Source organism: Phoxinus phoxinus (genome assembly GCF_949152265.1).
Source record: "Phoxinus phoxinus genome assembly, chromosome: 11".
Classification (NCBI taxonomy): domain Eukaryota; kingdom Metazoa; phylum Chordata; class Actinopteri; order Cypriniformes; family Leuciscidae; genus Phoxinus; species Phoxinus phoxinus.
In genome coordinates this window covers 7,045,328-7,066,753 of record NC_136886.1, presented here as the reverse complement: position 1 = coordinate 7,066,753, position 21,426 = coordinate 7,045,328, and the positions used below count along the sequence as shown (strand labels likewise).

The 21,426-nt window shown below is 38.3% G+C and overlaps 3 protein-coding genes across 5 annotated transcripts; 1 reads left to right on the top strand and 2 right to left on the bottom strand.

The window, feature by feature from the left end:
* Positions 1-727: 727 nt before the first annotated feature.
* tespa1 (thymocyte expressed, positive selection associated 1) lies at positions 728-9,491 on the top strand. Of its 2 annotated transcripts, none has more exons than XM_079627987.1 (11): positions 728-911; positions 2,911-3,067; positions 3,751-3,793; positions 4,664-4,704; positions 5,143-5,196; positions 6,038-6,077; positions 6,196-6,291; positions 6,892-7,100; positions 7,188-8,139; positions 8,507-8,591; positions 9,104-9,491. In XM_079627987.1, the coding sequence occupies exons 2-9, from the start codon at positions 2,923-2,925 to the stop codon at positions 7,709-7,711; spliced, it is 1,152 nt and encodes a 383-aa protein (XP_079484113.1). In that variant the 5' UTR covers positions 728-911; positions 2,911-2,922; the 3' UTR covers positions 7,712-8,139; positions 8,507-8,591; positions 9,104-9,491. The 2 variants fall into 2 exon arrangements, with proteins under 2 accessions (XP_079484113.1, XP_079484112.1); XM_079627986.1 differs by having other exon boundaries at positions 825-911; positions 2,895-3,067.
* Positions 9,492-10,292: 801 nt separating this feature from the next.
* On the bottom strand, positions 10,293-15,885 carry tarbp2 (TAR (HIV) RNA binding protein 2). Of its 2 annotated transcripts, XM_079627989.1 has the most exons (8): positions 15,590-15,832; positions 14,875-14,911; positions 14,366-14,677; positions 14,166-14,235; positions 12,297-12,414; positions 12,037-12,164; positions 11,735-11,936; positions 10,293-11,587 (listed from the first exon to the last, which is right to left on the bottom strand). In XM_079627989.1, the coding sequence occupies exons 3-8, from the start codon at positions 14,665-14,667 to the stop codon at positions 11,430-11,432; spliced, it is 978 nt and encodes a 325-aa protein (XP_079484115.1). In that variant the 5' UTR covers positions 14,668-14,677; positions 14,875-14,911; positions 15,590-15,832; the 3' UTR covers positions 10,293-11,429. The 2 variants fall into 2 exon arrangements, with proteins under 2 accessions (XP_079484115.1, XP_079484114.1); XM_079627988.1 differs by lacking the exon at positions 14,875-14,911 and having other exon boundaries at positions 15,590-15,885.
* An 801-nt stretch (positions 15,886-16,686) lies between these two features.
* LOC307006630 (uncharacterized protein) lies at positions 16,687-20,534 on the bottom strand. Its single transcript, XM_079627798.1, has 4 exons — positions 20,092-20,534; positions 18,227-18,705; positions 17,957-18,104; positions 16,687-17,878 (listed from the first exon to the last, which is right to left on the bottom strand). Exons 1-4 carry the CDS (start codon positions 20,353-20,355, stop codon positions 17,006-17,008), a joined length of 1,764 nt encoding a protein of 587 aa, XP_079483924.1. The 5' UTR covers positions 20,356-20,534; the 3' UTR covers positions 16,687-17,005.
* Between the last annotated feature and the right edge of the window lie 892 nt (positions 20,535-21,426).

The following is a 21,426-nucleotide window of genomic DNA, read 5'->3' as shown; positions in this document are numbered from 1 at the left end:
CCTTTCCCTCTACCCACTCCACTCTTTTGAAATATCAAAGTTGCCTCCTCAAAGTTTGTACAAACACACAAGATTATATATTTTAATATTGCAAAAAAGAAAGAAAAACGACATTGGCTACAGTGGAAGAGAGCTTGCCTATTTTATTTTTTTACCACACCTGCCTTGATGCTTCTTGGTTCACAGTTGTTATAGTTCACCCAAAAAGTTAAAGAGAAGAGAAGAGAAGAGAAGAGAAGAGAAGAGAAGAGAAGAGAAGAGAAGAGAAGAGGGCACATTAATTGATACACATGGAAAATAATTCATTAATAATGCTTCCATAGAAGAATTGTCAGTTTTAATGGTGACTAACCGGGTTAGTTAAAGTTAGCTGTCAGTTGCAGTTTACTGGCAGTGTCACTGATAAATCTAACACTTATTTTACAGTAAAGCATGCCAATGTCACACATAGGCCTACACTTCACAAATCCACAATAACAGACAGCTTATGACTAAAACAGATAAAACTGAAAACCGATACAAAAAACAAGTGGCTTTTTAATTGAAAGTAGACTTCTATCATTTCAGACACCTCGATTTTATCTTGCACATGTCTGCTATGCTTCAATCTATAAAACTTGCTCTGTAAATGGTGTGTAACAGTATTTCCTACACCATGCGGCCACAACAGAGTTCTCTTTCTAGCACATCTTCCTCCTACCGCTTCCGTCAGTTAGACTTAACAGTCAGCGCGTCATGACTGTATAGCAGCACGAAAGTTTGCGTTGGCGGCTCAATCGACCATGGCTCTCAACCTGCCTTCTTTTATTTCTCTGCGATGGACATCCTCTAAGACGAGCGTGTGAGCGGGATGCAGGACATCAGAGCGCTGAAATATGCCGTTGCCATGAGTGATCGAGGCACTTTTTAAGGTAGGCTTGATGCGCAATGGAAACCATAATTTAGAAAAGACTAACTATAAACTTCCGTATTGTCTCTCTCTCTCTCTGTGTGTATGTGTGTGTGTGTGTGCGAAATATGTGTGTGTTTAAGGCACTTCAGACTAGGCTACTCGTAATCCACTAATAAACAATATCACGGTATCTTAAGAGAAAGTGATATGGAAATGTGGTGTTACTCTATCGAACGCGATTGCTGCTTGCGCGTGATTTCCTTTATAACGCAAGCTGTCTTTATGTAAATCAGAGTGCGAATGGAGGGTGAGAAAGATATACTTATGCAGAGTTTGTATGACGCTTAATTTAGGCTTGAGCCTTCAGGAAGTTTTTTTTTTGTGTGTGTGTGTGTGTGTTAAGTAATATTTTTACATAGCATATGATATAGGTAGGTATGCTGTGTCTCAGTTTTGCCTTTGAAGATTTATAGTAAAAGCTAGCCAGGGAGCGTATTATGCACATTCGGTAAAAATATGCGGGGAACCATAACCGCGCTGCCGTGCAGCTCACAAATTTAGTTATTCATTATCTGACAAAACACTGTCATAGTTACTTTAGTAGCCTATATTTGTATTTATACATGACAAAATTGTTGTTTTTGATTCAAAAGTCTTTCAGATAGCCTATTAGTTGAGTTTTTTTTTTTTTTTTTTTTTTTTTTTTTTACAGTCTAGATTTTCATCTGGAGTGGACCTTATTCAGAGCAGCGCCATGTATGAAAGCAATGTGAGGGACAGACTTACCGTGTTTTCAATAGCATGATGTAAAAAAAAAAAAAAAAAAAAAAAAAAACACTCCTAAATAATTTTCCTCTGCTCATGATGTCTGGAGATTATGTCTTCTGAAGTTTCCTTGGAAAGATATTATTGCAGTGTTTCGTCAGCAGAACAATCTAAAAGCGCATTAACAGACTACAACCCTCAGATGCATGTCTATCCCTCACAGTCTCACTTTCATTCCCGTTAAAAATCAAAGATAGCGCTGCTTTGAATTTGGTCTACAGACCTTACACATAGAGTAGGCTATAGACGTTCACATGTAACCATAGCAACAGCGTTTTGAAGACTTTTCGTCAGGATCTTTTCTGCACAAATATTGGCTAAACATGACCATCATTTTTATTATACATATTTCAAATATGACTCATTGCTAGGGACATTAGAAACAATTTGGGTGGCGCGAAACCTTTCTTGATTAAAGGTTCTTGATTAATGTAGCCTACATTTCAGCAAGTCTAGTTTGCACACTGTCCAATTAAACATTAGAACCCACAGAGGAGTAAAAACACTATCATAGACCTTATTTAGTGCAGCGCTATGGCGGGTGTGAAAGCGAGACTTACTGTGTTTTCAATGGCATCCGCTGTAAAAAAGCGGCATGAAGCTCATCACTTATTATTTTCTACAGCTTATATTGTCTGGAGTTTTTTGTTTACTGAAATTCCTTGGAAATATATTTTTGCAGTGTTTTGTCAGCGGAAAAATCTAGAAACACATTTAAAAAACAGTACAACCCACTGAAGAGATGTCTATCCCGCCTCACAGCCATCTTTCATCAAAGATGGCGCTGCTGTGAATAAGGTCTATACATGACCTCTACGCTCCTGATGATTATGGGCTAAGTTGTTGGTCCCATTTTTAGTGATTATGCATTTTAAATGACAGTCCTGGAAGGAATCAGAAAGTTATATCTCTTCGATTAATCTAGGCTATTATACACCAAATCATCATCAAGATTTTCTGTAAAGCTGCTTTGAAACATGTGAATTGTGAAAAGTGCTAAAGGCACTATTTATGTATTTATTTATTTTGATGTATAACAAAGTTTACACAGAATCGTACCATATGCTCGGTTTACATTTAAGAGTAATTTCTATATTTGTTTCTGGTTTTATTTTTGTCTATTTGGCTGCTTATATTTTACTTCAAAACTTTTTTTTTTAAATGAACCTGTAAGTAGTGCTTTCTGATGGCAGGTGGCCATAGAGATGGAGAGTCCTTCGAAAATGGAGAGGCGACAGGCGTGGGCGCTCAGCAGCCGCCGCAAGTTTACCGTCAGAGATGCAGAACACCGCAGCCAAACAGCAGAACAGCCGCCTCACTTCTCTCTCCAAGATGACGTCTTTGTGGATGGTGAGCATCAGGTTAATGTTTAGCGTTCAGCTGTGTCAATATCTCTATAATATGGAAAGAAGCTGCATATCTCATTTCCTCTTAACCAAGTCATTCAAAACGACATGCAACCAGGGTGATTAAGTGTTTAGAAGGCTTTACTTTTGTGTGTTTTAGTGAAAATTATTTCATGCTCCTGTGCTATATTTATTTAAATAAAACACCACTTGGCCTGATGTTTTGTTAACGATAATCATGCAGTCCAAATACTATTTGGGACTACCGCTTTATTTAGTAAATAAGCAAAACATTATCAGATGTGCAGCAATTAAAATGCACAATTAGATCGGGAGGTTATTTGGCATTCAAATGCTAATAAAATTGTATTGCAGCTACTGTACTTTGTTTGAATTAGGCCACTTCTAAATGAAGCCACATTATAACTGCTGCTGTTAGAGATAAAGGATAGACCACAAACAGTACATGGTTACCACCAGATAAACTCCAAAACTAGAAAGCTCATTTACACTCTCTCTCTCTCTCTCTCTCTCTCTCTCTCTCTCTCTCTCTCTCTCTCTCTCTCTCTCTCTCTCTCTCTCTCTCTCTCTCTCTCTCTCTCTCTCTCTCTCTCACACACACACACGCACCCATCCTCAAACAGACAGGCTAAGATCACTATGTGCGTCTTTATTTTGTTTCCACAGGATGCTCTGCAGGAAAGATTGAAACCTGGCTCCAAGGTTGTGGGTGAGTGTTTGTGTCTTTCTATAAAAGACAGTCATCGTGATTCAATTGTAATACAATGACAGCAAGTGAATGGAAAACCACAAATGTTCTTGAACTTGTTTGTTGCAGTCATGCAGGTAAAAAAAAAAAACACTTTAACAACATCTAGGGGTCAAATACAATGTTTTCACAAGGTACCTTCACCTGAAAGCTTATAGTGAAAAAATATTTGAGCTAAATTGTTTTTCTCTATTTATAGATTGTGCTGAGGAAGAATCTGTTTTCATTTATTTATTTATTTCTGGATCAGGAAACCGCAGAAAAACTTGACATTATTGTTATCGTTTCTCACTGTTTAGGCTTTGCAAGTTCCTAGAGAAGCCACGAAGAAAGGGTTTCCAAAAATAAGGATCTACAAATTTTTTTTCCAATCTCTTAGGAATGGAAATAAGTTTTTAACATTAAATGCACATGTAACATTTAGGTTATTGAATTATATTCTGCAAAGCCTGTAAATTAATAGGATATTTAATCACATTCACAGCAGCAGTAGTCAGATGCGAGACAGGGCTTGGAAAGCGACTTTTGTCTCTGTGACAAGCAGTCTAATAATCAGTAAAATATCTAATAATCTATCATTATGACATTGTTTAATAAGGGCTACCGGTACATACTGCCACAAGGATTGAAATACGTCTTATGTGCGTGTCTGTTTGTTTCTATTTTTATCGCAGTATCTTACTTCATGCCCACAACCCGCCCACAGACCTGTGCTTATTCAGACTTGATAAAAGTCTCTCTCTCTCTCTCTCTCTCTCTCTCTCTCTCTCTCTCTCTCTCTCTCTCGCGGTCTCTGTCTCTCTCACTTTCTTCTCTCCATCTTATTTGTAGGAATGAAGCCAGTCCTGCCAAAAGCTGTCACCTAACAACAGGTGGGTTGAAATATTTTATATGAGAACATTGGTGTAATGGTTTTTATACTGAGCTAAAGATATATCATCTACCCATAAACATAACCGTCACAGAATATTTTCTGCATTTTTACATAAAAAAATTGTTTTTTAGTATGTTTATTTAGCGAATTGAATTATTCCACATTTTACAGGATGATTGTACAGTAAAATCCATGGAATTATTTGAATGTATTAAAATAGATCAAATTCATTAAAAAAAAACACGCAAGAGGTGCGGGATGTGTACAGCTTTAAATAATGAATGATGTTCATTGTCCAGTAGAATTTTGCAGAAATCTGTGCTTTTTCGAAACCGATTCTGTGCAGGCTTACCAGTGTTTACTGACTAATAGCCAATGGATCACATCTTTGCGACACGTCTAAATCCTCCTAAAATTGTCAAATGTAACCCTACAGGCCCTTTGAGGACAGGCACCAGTTTTGAGGATGATCTGAGTCTGGGTGCAGAAGGTGAGTAGAAGCAACACAATAGTAACTCGGTGACAGTAACTCGGGTATAATGACAGCTGGAAGTGTTTTAACAATGTAAAAGAACACACACATCACCTTTAATGAGCCGTTCTCTTCTAAAATGTCTGCTGAATGACTAATAGTTTCACATAAACTAAACTCTATACTCATAGAATTTATTTTGTTAGCAACCCTCGATGCATTATATTCCACAACATGTTGGCTAACTTCTAATTAAAGGCAATTTTGTGCCAGACCCCTGTGTCGCCTTAATACATTTTGAATAATTGGGTTCTTTGTAATGTCAAACATCTTTCTTGAGTGACTTCCTTGAGTGTACTTATCAGCAAGGGTCTCATAGTCAGTCATGGCAGTGATTATATACTGTACAAAGCAGCGCTACATTTATGTTTTAGAGCGAACCTCCCCTCACTCTCCAGCATATCTTGTTTATTATAATGAGCCACTCTTACATCATTTCTTGGCCTACATCCGGAAAGTAACACACTTGCACAAGGCTAGATACGGAAAGTAACACACTTGCACAAGGCCAGATACAGGAAGTAATGAATAAATGGTCTTTTGGGACAGAAGTGTGTTTATTTTAAGCTATACACTATCAGAAGTCTGAAGTTGAAGATTTTGACAAATGTTTTTGAAAGAAGACTCCTCAATAAATATTTCCAATTTAATGCATCCTTACTGAATAGAAGTAATAATTTCTTTAAAATATTCAGTATTAGTTATTCAGTATTAATTTCAGAAAAAAAAAATGTGAACCCAAACATTTGAAGGGTATTGTACATAGTAATTTTCTTTCTCTCACTTATTTATTTCACAGCTAATGCATTATATGCTGCATCAGGTGCGCCACGTTTTAGGTAAGAAACAGGCTGACTTTGCCGCACCATTGACTTACCACCTTCATTCTCTGGCTCATGATAACTCATTTATGCTTCTAAATCCCTTCTTTCGATGTATTTACATTGATTATTACAGCACTCCTCAACAGAAGCTTAACCTGCCATTGTTCAACATGGGCCAGAGTGTCGCATCCAGTGCCTTCTCAACCACTACCAGCAGAACTGCTTCCAGGTAAGGGCATGGCTAAGACAATCAATGGACCAAATAATAGTTCATTTAGCCGGCCTATTGGATAAAGGTTACCAGCTTAGTGCCTGACAAGTAAAAAACGAAACAATTTCCTCCACTGTGCATTTTGCTTTCATGCTTAAGATTGATTTGTTCTTCTGATGAAGGTAAGCTGTAAATGGTTTTGGAAAAACTAAAAAAAGTGCTTGCAAATGCAGAGTAATGCATAATTAAGTAGTACATTTATGCCACTCGCATTACAATAACCTGTATGTATGTGGAATATGTGGCTCTTAATAATAAGAAGGCCAACCCTGAAACTGATTAATTTTTCACATTTTCTGAATTGTTCAATTTTTTCACATAAACAAAATTCCTTGGACTGACATATTACACTCCTATTTGTATCTGCATCATGAAATTGTGCAAATTATCCAGCAAATAAACATGCAAGGCATGAAGAATGTGTAGAACTTTGTGAATGACAGGCACTGGAATTCTGTGGGCATAGATTCCGTGCACGTCTACCTGAACCAGAGTTCTCTCACATACTTTGAAAAACATTTTTTTTTGCTTTTCATGATGTCTAAAAAAATCCACCAGTGTGTCTGAGGTCCTCCAGATGCGTGCCGAAGATGCAGAGGAGACCCTTTTCCAGCTGGGCTTCGGTTGCGAGGAACCACAGGTGACTGCCCGCATCCCAGTCCGTTTCTTCAACTTTCCGTCCCAGCTCAGAGGCATCAATTTCCGCCTGTTCCTTGAATCCCAACTCACCAGGATACGCCAGGAAGACCCTTGTCTTTCATTAGCAAGTAAGGAATCACAGAGTTACTGAATGTTGCTACTACTACTACTACTTTAGAGACATTGTCACATCCGCTCATCTTGTTTTGGCACAGGTCGTTTCCGACAAGTAGAGGCGTTGACGGCGATGGCCAATGCTTTCTATTCGCTGTACTCCCACGTGTCCCGAACGCCACTTCAGAAGCTTGCGCCACCCCAGTTAACCTTCAGCTCCCCAATCGTGGAGAGGACCATGTCTCGAACCAGTGTCCGCAGTGAACCGCGCTCTCCTGTTGAAAGACTAAAAGACACCATCTCCAAGATGTGCTTGTACACGGGATCCCGTGGCTCGGACTCCACGTCACCAAGCAATTCACCTCGTAAGCGTAAATATAGCCTGTCAGGTGTAATTGAGAAGAGTGCAGAAAATGACGATGCTAATGACCAAGATTTATGCCTTCAAATGGAAGTAGATGATTTGGAACAAGACTTGGACTGGTTTGTAGAGAGCGAGAGAAAGAACTTGAGGAGAAGACATACGAGGAAAACACTGAAAGGACTGATTATTTTGAGCCTGCACCTTGTCATCCGCCATCCGAGACGACAAATGAAAACATACACAACCTCATGCATGCATTAGCAGAGTGTACACCTTGCCAGGAGCCAGAAACAGACATGGAGTCCAAAGGTGGTTCCCTGCCTTCTCTTCACTCGAAAAGATCCGACGTTACCCTGGAACCTCTCCCTATCATTACTCACGATATCATATGTCCTCAGGTTGTTGAATGTGTCAATCAGGCACCTTACCGCTGCTTACAGACAAATAGTATGGATGCCAAGGACTCACCTTTTGCACACCAGACGACAAATAAACCTTCTGTAAGACAATCGAACGCAATGAATTTACACAGGTCATTATGTCAGATCACAGTCACTGGATGGGAGGATGAGACAACTCTCCCCAACAGAGACACACAGGAGCAGTGTTCATCCAACATCAAGAGGTACCTAAGCCCAGTAAAACCACTAAACCTGAGCAAACAAGGCAACTCCTTTGAACTGGAAGAGGTACGATATCTCCAATCATTTTAATGCATTTTTATGGCAAGAGCAAAAGCTTGCCCACGCGAGTTCTCCCATAAGACGTCATTAACAGAATATTACTCAACTCTTTATTGCAAAATCCACCTCCAAACTTCCTCTTCGTGTTCCTCCCTTGCATAGAGATTATAATGCGGCTTCTTGCTATTTTTAACGCTGCAAGCTTTTGTACCATTACTTTTTACACTTTTACTGTTGCTCTTACTTCAGGTCAAGAATTTGAAAGCCATAGAGAACACATTAGCAAGAAAACAGCACTGACATTATCCTGACAATGTAAACATCTAGTTTTCTATACTGTTGTGGTGTTATTAAGTATAGGGTTTCAATTCAGGTTCACAGTGCAGAGGAAGAGGAAGCCACTTCATCAGAATTCTGCTCCACAGTCACATTGTCTGTTTCGACACAGCATTCAAAATGTAAGTAACATGAGTAGCCTTTACCATGATAAGAATATGTGAGGCAAATTTTAGCCACTAATTTGACTAATTCTTTTTCAGTTAAGTAAAACCAAGTCAAGTGAATATCTGTTTCTCAGCCATGCAGTGTTATCACCAAAATAAGCAAAATCACCCTTAAAAGTTCACAGAAAGCAGCATGTGTTGATGTGGTGAGAAAGGGAGGTGTTGTGCTGACTTGTTAAAAACACATTGCAGTAAAATGCTAGAATTTGGCCCAGCTTATCTTGTCTGCCTTATCGCTAAACCATTTCATGGGGAAACAACCTAACAGGAAGTCACAAGAAAATCTGCAAACTGTCGTTTTTGTTCACAGAAACAGTTGATAAAAGAATTGGGAGCCCACTGCCCAGACAGCAACATAGTGGATTCAGATGTGGGCCGGATCTGGGCTGTCACTATGTTGCTGTTTGGGTGTCTTGACTACCTAAATTCATCAGTTTTCTTACACATTTATCATTTCTCTTTCCCAGCGTCGCCTCTGCGAGGGGACAGTTTTCAGTCAGACAGCAGTGGATATGCTGAAGAGGATGTGCACCATTCCCTCTTCACCCCAGAGAAAACATAACATCAAAACTTAGCACAAAGTGTCTATTAATACCTTTTAAGTCTACATGGTGTTTGCAAACACATTGTTCTAAGCGGTTTTATCCATCAGGAATTTATTGGATTATTGGATTGATAACAGGTCATTGGAATATCCTGTACAGATGACCCATGCACAATAAGACCAGTGGCCGGTTGCATAAACCGCTAGACTAATCGTACAAGTTAGCCATCTAATTTATTTTTTCTTTAAAGGGATAGTTCACCCAAAAATCTCACCCAGGTCGTTTTATCATCAGAACACAAAATATCTTCTTTTGTGTTCAGCAGAAGAAAGAAATTCATACAGGTTTGGAACAACTTGAGGGTGAGTAAATTATGACAGAATTTTTATTTTTGGGTGAACTATTCCTTTAAGCTTCTGTGTATGTTGGCTGATCAATGTTTAAATGTGTAAAAGTTGTGGGTGATCTAACCCTTTAAGACTGGTCATAAGTTTTTTTTAATGTCTGATACATAAAAAATTTGATTAGTCTCATTTGAATCTGAAAAGTAAGATTACTAACATGCAACTGGCCCCTGGAGCATGCATTATTATTGCTTTCATGTTGACTTTAACATGTAAACTAACAGCCTACAGTGATTAATATTAACTTCTGGTTTCTAACTAGCTTTATTTGTGTTTGGCTTTTCACTCTGTGCACTTTTTGGTTTTATTCTTGAGATGAGTGAGCAGCAGTACATGTTGCCTTTATTTGTAATACTCAATAGTAATAAATAATTTATTTGAATTATGGAGTTTTGGTTGGCTGGTTGAACCCTTACGCCTTACCTTGTTCAAAACAGCTGTCATTGAAGCAAAGTCCTGAAACTACTCAAGTATGTGAACACAAAACAAGTGGTTTCAGTTTGTAGAATCATGTCTAATCAAATGGCGTATTAGCATGAACATTCTTCTTCGGGTTAACTACTGACATCGAAAGTCATCTCTACTGCCCCCTTGTGGTGCAATAAAGCATGTTAAGTAATTACAACAGGACCACTTTCTAGTAATATACTGTTGTCTAGGATTAATTGAATTTGCTAAATGACAAAGGACTAAATGCCACAATCAATACAAAAGATAATGTCAATTTCAAGTTTATTGTTCAAGATAAAATATCCAATAGATTAGAGATTAACCAATTTGTTACAAATTACATATGTTGTCACAGTACTACTGTTGGTCATCAATTATATGAAGTTTTATGTAACAAAGTTCGGGAGGAGCATGTTCAGGTAATCATCCAATCAGCACAAGAAGGAGCCAGTATAAATAAAGCCTTTCCTTACCTCCTGTCTCATGACCAATTTCTCAGCATCCCACCTCCACCCCTTCACCCCACATTCGGCTGGGTCCGTTCATAGATACCTATGATCTCTAAAGTTATGGGGGGAGTACTCTGGGGTCGGGCCGAATTCTGAGCTCGGAGCCCTCCCCCCGGACAGCAAGCCAAATACGCATTATAATATTACATCAGATTTCATTAACATGTAAACTCGTGAAATTATACTGAATATGAAAATTACAGTTACTCTCAAATACAGAGTTCAATCTTTGCCAGTCCAAATGTAAGGATGAAGCCTGGGAGGCAGAAACAATTACACAGAGGTAGATATTTACCACAAACTGTCAGGCTCTCATTAAAAATGATATCTTCAATGGCTGAGAAAAAGACTTTATTTTACAAATATATTCTACGAGACAAAATAAATGTTAAGGAATAACTTCTATTACTAAAAAAAAAAAGAGGAAATTAAAATATACAAAAGTCAAATATTTACAAAGTTAAAAAAAAAAAGTCATGCCATCTATTTTAGTTTAATCAAGTTCATACAGTATCTATGCCATAATTTAAATGGAAAAAGAAAATCAGAGGGAAAGTTAAAAGTTGAAGACTTCTGGGCAAATTATTTGTGTAGAAATTGTCCTCAGGTTTCAAATGAATAATGTACCCAGTCTTTGTTTGGAGGCACTGTGGAGCAAGGGTAGACTTTTTGTGTCATATTCAAGGAGAAAATTATGCAATCAGTACATCCTCCAACTGGGACTCAACAGACCATTATGCCTTGCAGACCATTGCAGTGCATCTACTGTGACAAACAAACAAGCCCCGTCACAGAACTGGTGGTAGAAGAGTAAAACTTAAATTCACCTGATTTTCCTATTTTACCCTGGGAAACAAAAAGTTACAGGTGAGCTGTTGCTCTGGCTTATTTGCCCCCTGCCATGATCTTGAGGTACTGAAGGGCATTGTGGGCAGCGCTGGCACGTGCCAAATCCAGGCTGGAGGCAAATCCGTGGCAGACGGTAATCGGCTGTGTGGACAACTCCACCAGACACTGGTAAAGGCCGCTCAAACTGCGCTCCTCTGAGTGAACAAATAAAGTACAAATAAGATTACATTTCTAAAAAAACATCCATCTTCAGAATCTCGTTCAGGCTCTCGTTTAGCTTATTCACATGAGCAAAGTAGTCAGTGGTTTCAATATCCCATTAAAGCAGGGTTGTATCTCACCTATGTCCAGGTAGCTGACATCAAAGCGTTGTTCCTCAGAAAGTTCATTCAGCAGAGAACAGAAATTGGAGTCATTGGTGTCGGGCTGGCCGAGAGGATGACAGCGCAGCTGTAGGATTTTCTCTCCAGCTGAGTTCCGCAGAGAGTCCCACGTGCAGCCCAGACCTTTAGACTTCCCTCCCTCTAGTCTGCCGCCCATTTGCTGTTGAAAGAAGATTCATTTTTAAACAGGCAAATTCTTGAAACCACACTGAAATTGAGACTACTGCACAATCCCCATTACTAAATAATGCCCGTCTTACCGTATTGAAGGTGTCTTCTTCTGCTTCGGCCTCATGGCTGCTGCGCATGTCCACTGGTACATCATGGATACGAGAGAGCATCTTTGCCGCTGCATTTCTTTTAGCAAGCTTTTTTGATGTGCCACTACCTTCAGAACAATGTAACACAATTAAGAAGACAGTTTTGACAATGAAACATCAAAACAACAGACATTTAATCCTTTGAATGGATTGCATATTTAGAAATAATGACTATAGACAAAAAAAAAATATGTACATACCGATCTCAACAAATCTCTCCACCCTGCAGGTCATTGTAAATTCTTTCCGGTGTGCAGGTCCAGATTCTTGTGTGACTGTGTACTCGGGTAAACGCCAGCCTTTCTGCACTACTAGTTCCTGTGGAAATTGCATTTTATTTTGGATTATTTTTTTATGGCTGATTATCAACAACAACAAAAAAATATTTAAAACACACACACACACATATACATATAAACATATACAGGTGAAACTCAAATTTAAACATTGTGCAGGTTAATTTATTTCAGTAATTCAACTTAAAGGTGAAACTAATATATTATATAGACTCATTACATGCAAAGTGAGATATTTCAAGCCTTTATTTGTTATCATTTTGATGATTATGGCTTACAGCTATGAAAACCTTTTCACAATATTTTTAATTTGGGGTTTTCATAAGCTGTAATCCATAATCATCAAAAAAGATAACAAATAAAGGCTTAAAATATCTAATTTTGCATATAATGAGTCTATATAATATATTAGTTTCACCTTTTAAGTTGAATTCGCCTTTGGCTAAGCCACGCCCTAGAATGTAGATTGACCAATCACAGCGCAGCCAAGAAGGAGCTCCCACAGAGGGTCCGACACTTTTTCACAGCGCTCCATTGACTTTAACACAGGCGTCTCATATTTTTGGTCTCGGCAGGCTATTGCCGTCGTAGTTTTATCAAAAATATGGTTAACCGTTGTGCCTGGGGCATTTGTAACACAGATACGCGTTTCCCAGAGAGGTTGGAGGGGGGTGTCCGTTTTTTCCCTTCCCAAAACCGAAGTAAAATACTGACAAGTGTCATCTTTGGATTAAACTGTGTGGACGTCCTCAGTCAGTGAAACCCCTCAAGATCAACACTTTTGTGTGCTCTATTTTTGCTTTTAACCTTACTGTGAAGTTATACTAGTTAGACAGTTTTATGCTGTTTATGTTATGATTTCTGTTCTCTACCCTAATTGTTGATACGCTAAGACACGCTGCTAATAAATACAACTTTATACTCGCGTAGTCCGTTTGCTTTGTAATAACGATTATAGAAGTGAATAGAGACCTACCCAGCTTTGCATGAACAGTGTTGCTCGATATTGTTAGTCCCAGCCTCCGTCTCGATTAGGATATGCGGTGGTTCATTTTTTGACTGTGACCGTTATGCTTTTGCCTCTATTTGGATGCCTTGTTGTTGCTTGCGTTTCACCCGTATGTCTTGAATATAGCCTTCAAACGCACACTGCAGCCCCTTTTGCCTACTTCTATTGGACACTTTATTTGCTGCTTTATAAAAGTTTGATCAAATTTCAGCAGGAAGAGCTGTCACAGCATAAGCCATGTTGATACCAAACCAGAGCCCAGATGAAGTTGTCGGAGGTAGCAACAGTAACTAAGGGGGGCGGGGCTTAGCCAAAGGTGAATTACTGAAATAAATTAACTTTTGCACTATATTCAAATTTTTTGAGTCTCACCTGTGTGTGTGTGTGTGTGTATAGATGCGTGTAATATATATATATATATATATATATATATATATATATATATATATATATATATATATATATATATATATATATATATATATATATATATATATATAGCTATATATATATATATATATATATATATATATATAAAAACTGGATGTAAGCCCTAACATTATCTGCCGCCAATACTGGCCTAAAGTGGTTGACGCTAAATTAAAAAACACGAATATCAGTCTATATATTATGCATGCTTAATTGCTACATCAAAAAGCAGCACACACAGCCCTCTTTTCTTTGACTTGTTATCTATGAAGTACTAAGCACATACACAATCTGCAGTTCAGTGAAGGCCAAGGATCTTGATCATGATCGCTCACCTGCAAAGCTCCAACTGGATTGCACTCAGCTTGTTGTGTTGAATTGGATGATTTCATCTCTGACTGAGAGCTACAACACGATGTAAAGAGAGAAACCTCTGTTAATGTTGTTGTTTTTAAGAGTAGGTCAACTTATTTCTGTACTTCATGTAATGCATGTTCTGATCAAATGGACTCCAAGCACAGAATCATATCTTTACCATTCTCCCTCCATATCAATTCCGACAAACCCTTCTCCCTCCATCCCATTTCCTTCGATCCCTCCCAGCATTCCTCCTTTCAGCATTTTTAGGGCAGCTTCGGCAGCTTTGTGCTTGGCAGCTTTCTTGCTGGGACCCTGGCCGGTGCAGCTGATGTCGCCCACAGACACACGGAAGGTGAAGTTGGGCTGGTGGGCCTGACCCTCAGCCTTAAGCAGGTCGTACACCGGAGTCTTGCCTATCCGCGTTCCATATTCCTGCAGCAGACTGATGGGCGTCTTCCCGGGGTTCACAGCCAGCATTTGCTCAATACTGTGAACAGAGGAACATAAAAACACATGAAGAAGGATGTTACAGTATCAGACTCTGTGTTGGTTTTTCAGGCAAGACTACGTCTGTCAGTTACACAAAAAACTAGGTATGCATTAATACCCTGTGTTAAACAATAACAGTACAAGCTTAAAGGGATAGTTCACCCAAAAATGAAAATTCTGTCAGTAATTACTCACCCTCATGTTGTTCCAACCCCGTAAGACTTTCATTCATCTTCGGAACACAAATTAAGATATTTTTGATTAAATCTGAGAGCTGTCTTACTCCTCCATAGGCTTCTATTGTAATTGAAACTTGCCGGCCCAGAAAGTTAGTAAAGACAATGTTTCAAATAGTCAAAGTGACTCAACCATAAGTTTATCAAGCGATGAGAATACTTTTTGTGCGCAAAAAAACACAAAACTAACAACTTTATTCACCCATTAATTTTCTTATGTTTCTGTAATTTCTCATTTTCTTTCGCACATGACCAGCGCGTCGGCCAATGGTGAGCCTACTTTCTTAGCTAACCCTTTAAGAGTCGAGGAATCGACTCTTTTCTTGGAGTCGACTCCCCAGTAGTGGTGCGTGTCCTCAGTCGTTTTGTATGATGCGCAGTTTTTCCTCTGTAAACATTTACTAAGTCAGCAGGTGTATGATGCCTGGTATTTTAAAATCTGTTCAGATTCGTTCAGAAGTCGTGCGGTGTATTCCAGTCTTTACACAGTGATTCGAAGGGTCGATTTCAGTCATTCGAATGTTCTACGTTACATTTAAAAAGTGTGTTGGAAGGCAGGAAACTCGGGTTCTGTTTGTCTTGTCATTAAAAAAAATGTATTACAAAATAATAATAACAAATCTGTTTGTCGTGGTCATTTCTGAGCTAAAAGCCGGTGAGTGGTTCATTTTTACCTGGTATACCCAGAGTTTCTCTTGTCGTTATCCGGGCTTTTCTCGTCGTTCATTCCCCAATAACAGATAGAGAGCTGACTTGCTTCGGACTGCAGAAACCCCCCGAGGTGACTGTAACCCCCCTGGTATCATTAATAAGTTTCAGTGCGGGGAAGACTGAGGCACGAGGAGACAGTGAACCCCTCTCTCTCACACCTTCCCGCATTGCACATTACAAGCGAACTGACTTATGAAGCGTACAACAAGGGCGGCCGATATTTTTTCATAATAAAAGTCTCGACATTCACGGATACCGCGAATCCTGTCAAAAACATGTCCGGGTCATATTTCGCAAAGGATAATAAAGAAAGTACATAATTTCCTGAAGCATTTTTTTTTTAGCGTCATTAAGATAATTTAAAATTAATGTTATTATAATCTTAACTGAAGCTAATCAGAATATGGTCCACTTCACGCACTGTTAAAAATGTTCTAACCTGTGGGAATTTGCATTCAAATTCTGCCTTTCCCATAATATTGGAATGTTTTAACTTTTAGATACATGTGCATACATGTGCAATAATATATTTGCTATATTAAATGCATATATTAGAAGCAGACTTTTTTTTTTTTTTTTTTGGCTATCGTTTCTTAGACCCAAATAAATTCCAATATACAAAAAAGCATTATTTGAAGAATTAGATCAATGTTGTCACCACTGTTGTTGCTAAACTCCTAATTCGTTTTTATTCATATTTCAAGTGTTAAGGCATAGATTAAAATGCATACCTTTTTTGGTATTATTCTTAAATCTTGGTGTATTCTCATTTATCACTTCTACTCCTGTTCAACTGTAGATAATCAAATTGTTTCATTAAATTTCAGTTTCAACATGAATTGTGGTTTGCTTAAGGGCACAACACATCTCATCTTTCAGGTATTTGATGAGCTTAAATCAGCACTATAGTTACAAATGGGACACACATGTCCCCAGTGCCCATCAGCGGCACATTCCTGAACCCCTGACCTAAGAGCTGCAAATAAACACACACAGCACGTGTCCCATTTCAACTGACAACTAAACACCAGAAGAGAGGTAGGGAAATGGAAATAGTAAAAAACATAAAAAGCAGTTTTATTTAAGTTAGTGAACTGGCAAACCACTGTATGAAATGCAATTCTTTAAATGTGTAACCTAGTAATACAATATCAACCTTCTCTACATCATTTATCAGTGTAAACGGAGCAATTCAAGATATCACTAAAAAAACAAATCCATCACTGGATTTTAAAAATCGCTGCTAGGTTCAAAGTTCACTTTTGAGTACAAAGTAAGACTGAGGAACATTTCAACAATGTGAAGTATTTCACGTAATTCAGTGGGGAATTGGGATCATTTAAAAGTCCTCAGAAAGTCTTTTATTTTGAATCGTTATCTTAGTAACTTTCATTGGCTGAAATGTCTTTTTCATCTAGTTCTTCCTCAGCAGGTTCTTCTTCCTTCTCAGAGTCTGGCACTTCTTCTTCCAAGTCTTTCTGATTCACAGTTTCATCTAGTGGCTCCTGTGGTGTCTCCTCCTGACTGATATCTTCAACCGCATGATCTTGTGAGAAGTTCTCCACAGCCTCAGCCTCACTTGCCTCAATTTCCATCTCCTCCGTGGAAGTTGGGTCTTCCTCGGAAGGAATGCTTTCTGTTTGCTCCATGACAGTTTCTTCTTCTTGGATTGGAATCTCCTCAGTTATTTCATCCATCTCAGTTAGTGCTTGCTCCTCAAAAGCATCTCCATCCTTGATCTGAACTTCCTCATGTTTCGCATTCTCCTCAGTTACTACTTGCTTCTCAATAACTTCTTCTTCCCCCAGGACTTGAACCTCCTCCTCTGGTTCCTCATCGTCAGATACCTGCAGCTCCACAGGTATTTCATCCTGTTGAGTTACTGCTTCCTCCTCAACTTCTTCCTTGTGGGAACCTACCTCATCCGTTTGTTCATCCTCTTCAGATACTACTTGCTCCTCAGATGCATCTTTTTTTACTTCAGCTTCCTCAGGAAATTTCTTCACATCGGCTTGCTCTTCAGCAGGTTCTTCTCTGTGGAACTGAACCTCTTCATCTGGCTCTTTCTCCTCAGGTACCACTTGCACCCCTTCTTCAACATGAACATCCTCGGCTACGGTTTCCTCCTCATTAACGGTTTGATCATTTTGATCCTTGATTGGAACTTCCTCATGAGTTGCCTCTTGCTCCACTTGCTGGGTTTCTACTGGAATATTTTCCTCTGAACTGGGCTGCTGGCTTTCAGATACCACCTGAAATACATAAAGAACATTGTGCCAAATGCCCAAATGATCACATATGGAAAAAAAACGAAACCGTAAGTACTATACCTGATTTTGGACGATCTCAAGCTGTGAAGCAAGGTGAGAGTGAAGGCTGTGAGTACTCTTCTGATGGTCCTCCAGACTCCTACGGACAGCCACAAGCTGCTCCTCAAGAGCTTGGGATCTTCTTGTCTGTTCCATCTCCAGCAGATCCCTGGTAGAGAGACCAAATAAAGATGAATTAAGAATAATAAGTATCAGTAACAACACCAAATTGATAAGACCCAAAATGCTAAAGAGAATTCCATTATATGATCCCACAAAACCCCTACTCACTTGATGTCCATCACCTCTTGTCTGTTCCTTTCAAGAGCCTTCTTGTTTCTAACAAAATATTCCTTCAAGCTTTTAAGTTCCATTCTTTGTTCCTCCAATTCAGATGTGAGACCCTGTACAGTAGACATCTGCTCGTCGAGACGAGATTTGGTGACCAAAACAGTGTCTGTGAGCCCAGAAATGGTAACAGCTACCTCAGTGTTAGCAGTGAGGATAGAATTAAGCCTCTGCTTCAGAGTTTCAATCTCTTCAGTCTTATTCTTGACCACTGCATTCAAGGCTGGAGTTGAAACAAACTCTTGCTGGAGTTCAGAAAGTCTGCCATTCATCTCAGACTGAAGAGACCAGACTTGGCTTTGAAGATCAGTAGATTTGATTTTTTCGGAAGTGGCCAGGGCGACGTCTGCCTTTCTTTGGGCCTGTGAGTAGGCCTCTTCCAGTGTTTGTAGACGCTCTTCAAAAACACCCACATTGGCGATCTAGATATATAGACAACATATTTGAATTTCAATGAAGTTCAATTATTCATCTTATTATTCTGCTACATTTCATCCAATTAGCCATTTCTTGAGCCTAACCTAGCTGCCTGTTAGTGTTGTTCAGTCCAGAATGTCAATCTATAATTGCAATTAGCATCAGAAAATTCATCAATCATACATTCAATCTGTTATAGTAATTTGATTATCATTTCATACTCATTTCATACAAGACCACTGTGAATAATTCAGAATATAAACATTCTGTTATTATAATATATATTTATAAGTGGCTCAGACGCTCTGTTGACAACCAATTACACTAATAATTTTATTATTCAGTTGATTTTCAAAAGGAAGGTATTATAAAAACAATGCTGGTGTTGATCTTTAGATGATTAGATACTAATGTTTTTAAAGAAATCGGTAATTAAAATTTATACTGTTGATTTGATTATAATCGTATTATAATACATTTGAACAGCCCAACACCACTGACATTTAAAAGCATCATGAGGTTTTAAATGAAATTTAAGCTGTAAAAGCATGTTCCCAATAACGCCAAGTGGTGAACCCCCCACTCAACTGACCTGGAAAGATTTCCTAGAGTGTTTTCCACAAAGCACACATTGAGTGTAGTTGCTGTAAAAGCACTGGCATTTAAAATAGTAACATTTTCTTTCATTTAATTCATTCAATTAAAATAAAATGAACTTATTAATTTAAAGTGATAATTGTGCTACTATAACATTATTTAGGCAAGATTTTTTGAAAATGAGCACTTTAATCCAAAGTTAATGGCATGATGGTGTACACCATTTATAGGAAGCAGAATAGACAAAACTTTTGCTTTAAAAGAGAATTTACAGCATTTAGTACTGCAGTTATCGAATGATCATCAGTGAATTAGATTGCTTGGCAATTGGTGTTACATTAATACATTGAATTTCTGATCCTTAATGCAGTGCTGACCACCTTTCAGATGGAGGAGTAATTTGCATGTTTATTTATATTCTCACGTTTACATGTTGGTTTGAATTCCATTTGTATAAGTCCTTTAAACAAGCCAGCCTGGCAAAAGGAAACACGATCCTGCTCAGAACAGACTATTAATGGCCTGGGAGCCACATGACACAATTCAGCGAATGGAATATTCAAAGGGCACATGAGGCATGCATTGAGTCTTGTTATTAAGTATTTTTTTACAATCAAATTACAAATTATATATAAACTTGAGCAAGTACTATGTGCTAGTACAAAATGTTCCAATACGCACAAATTGTTTCCTGTGCGTAAAAGTAAGGAAACTTATTTATTTTATTTCAAAGGTAATTAATAAAAAGAAAACACTTGTTTTAACTAACTGTAGAGTATCCCAAAATCAAATACCTGTGCATTACCCATCCCCAACTGCTGTTGGAACTTGGTTATCCTGAGTTGCATTGCATTGACTGTCTCTGTGAGACTGTCGACGGTTTGCTGTTGCTGAATGGTGAACCAGAGTGCCGATGATCCCCCGACAGCGAAAATAAAGATAACAATGGCAGGGACAGCATATTCTTTAAATCCTCTCTGTGGTGTTACAGATGGCGTCTCCAAGAGCAGCAAACTGTCGTCCTGTTTAATGGCACTTTTTCCTTTGCGCTTGGTCATATTGGCTTCGCGGAGGATCTGCACTGTAGACTGTAAGTCTGTAACACTCCCACTTACTCTGATTTATTCAGTGATTTGAATATAATCTGGTGGTACCACTCTACCAGAGCCTAAATTGGCCTACAACGATGAGGAACAATCAAAAGTGAACTTTCAAGAAAGAGGACCGTGAGTAGGGGGCGTTGCGCGCTGGGGGCGGTCTCAGTTTCATGGCGCTGTGCAGCACGTAGCCTACTGTAGCCTACCTACCCACCTACCTACCTACCTACCTACCTAATGTTTTTAGAGAAAACTACATAATTAATTAAAAAGCGTTTTCTGTTTTGAATATTGCATCAATTTAAGTAAGAAAAAAATCTATAAAAAAAAGCTGGTTTAATATAAAAAAATGCATCATTATTTTTTTTTAAAGAATTGTTTTAATTAGGCCTCTATCTATCTATCTATCTATCTATCTATCTATCTATCTATCTATCTATCTATCTATCTATCTATCTATCTATCTATCTATCTATCTATCTATCTATCTTACAGATACAGTACATGGATCTAGTTAGTTGGCCTCTATATTACAATAAAATAATTTGCTGAAATATTAAGAACTTGTCATTTTGGTAATTTATCAATGGTGTTTTTTCAGTTAATTTAATTTTGTTTCTTTTTTCTATTTTGCAGACTTTCTGAAGCTTTCAGACTGGTTGATGATAACACTGACATTATGGAGCTTTACATCTGGGTATCACAAAAGTTTTATTGGATGTAAATTAAATTAGCTAATGGCTGGATTGTCTTTACTTGATATGTAGGCTGCTGTGACTTGTGACCTTTCATTTGAATTTGTCATAGATGAGTCTTTGAGACATCTCAAGGTAACCTCAAGGTAAAACATGAGGGTTCATAGATAGATAGATAGACAGACAGATAGATAGATAGATAGATAGATAGATAGATAGATAGATAGATAGATAGATAGATAGATAGATAGATAGATAGATAGATAGATAGATAGATAGATAGATAGATAGATGGATAGATGGATGGATGGATGGATGGATGTTGAATACATAAATG

Coding starts and splice junctions, on each gene's coding strand:
- tespa1 (XM_079627987.1), top strand. CDS start 2,923: ATGGAGAGTCCTTCGAAAATGGAGAGGCGACAGGCGTGGGCGCTCAGC. Junction 3,794..4,663: donor ACCTGGCTCCAAGGTTGTGG/GTGAGTGTTTGT, acceptor TCTTATTTGTAG/GAATGAAGCCAGTCCTGCCA. Junction 6,292..6,891: donor ACCAGCAGAACTGCTTCCAG/GTAAGGGCATGG, acceptor AAAATCCACCAG/TGTGTCTGAGGTCCTCCAGA.
- tarbp2 (XM_079627988.1), bottom strand. CDS start 15,642: ATGAACGACGAGAAAAGCCCGGATAACGACAAGAGAAACTCTGGGTAT. Junction 11,937..12,036: donor AAGAAGACACCTTCAATACG/GTAAGACGGGCA, acceptor TTCTTTCAACAG/CAAATGGGCGGCAGACTAGA. Junction 11,588..11,734: donor TGTCAGCTACCTGGACATAG/GTGAGATACAAC, acceptor TTGTTCACTCAG/AGGAGCGCAGTTTGAGCGGC.
- LOC307006630 (XM_079627798.1), bottom strand. CDS start 20,355: ATGACCAAGCGCAAAGGAAAAAGTGCCATTAAACAGGACGACAGTTTG. Junction 18,706..20,091: donor TGGGGATGGGTAATGCACAG/GTATTTGATTTT, acceptor CTATATATCTAG/ATCGCCAATGTGGGTGTTTT. Junction 17,879..17,956: donor TTGAGATCGTCCAAAATCAG/GTATAGTACTTA, acceptor TATGTATTTCAG/GTGGTATCTGAAAGCCAGCA.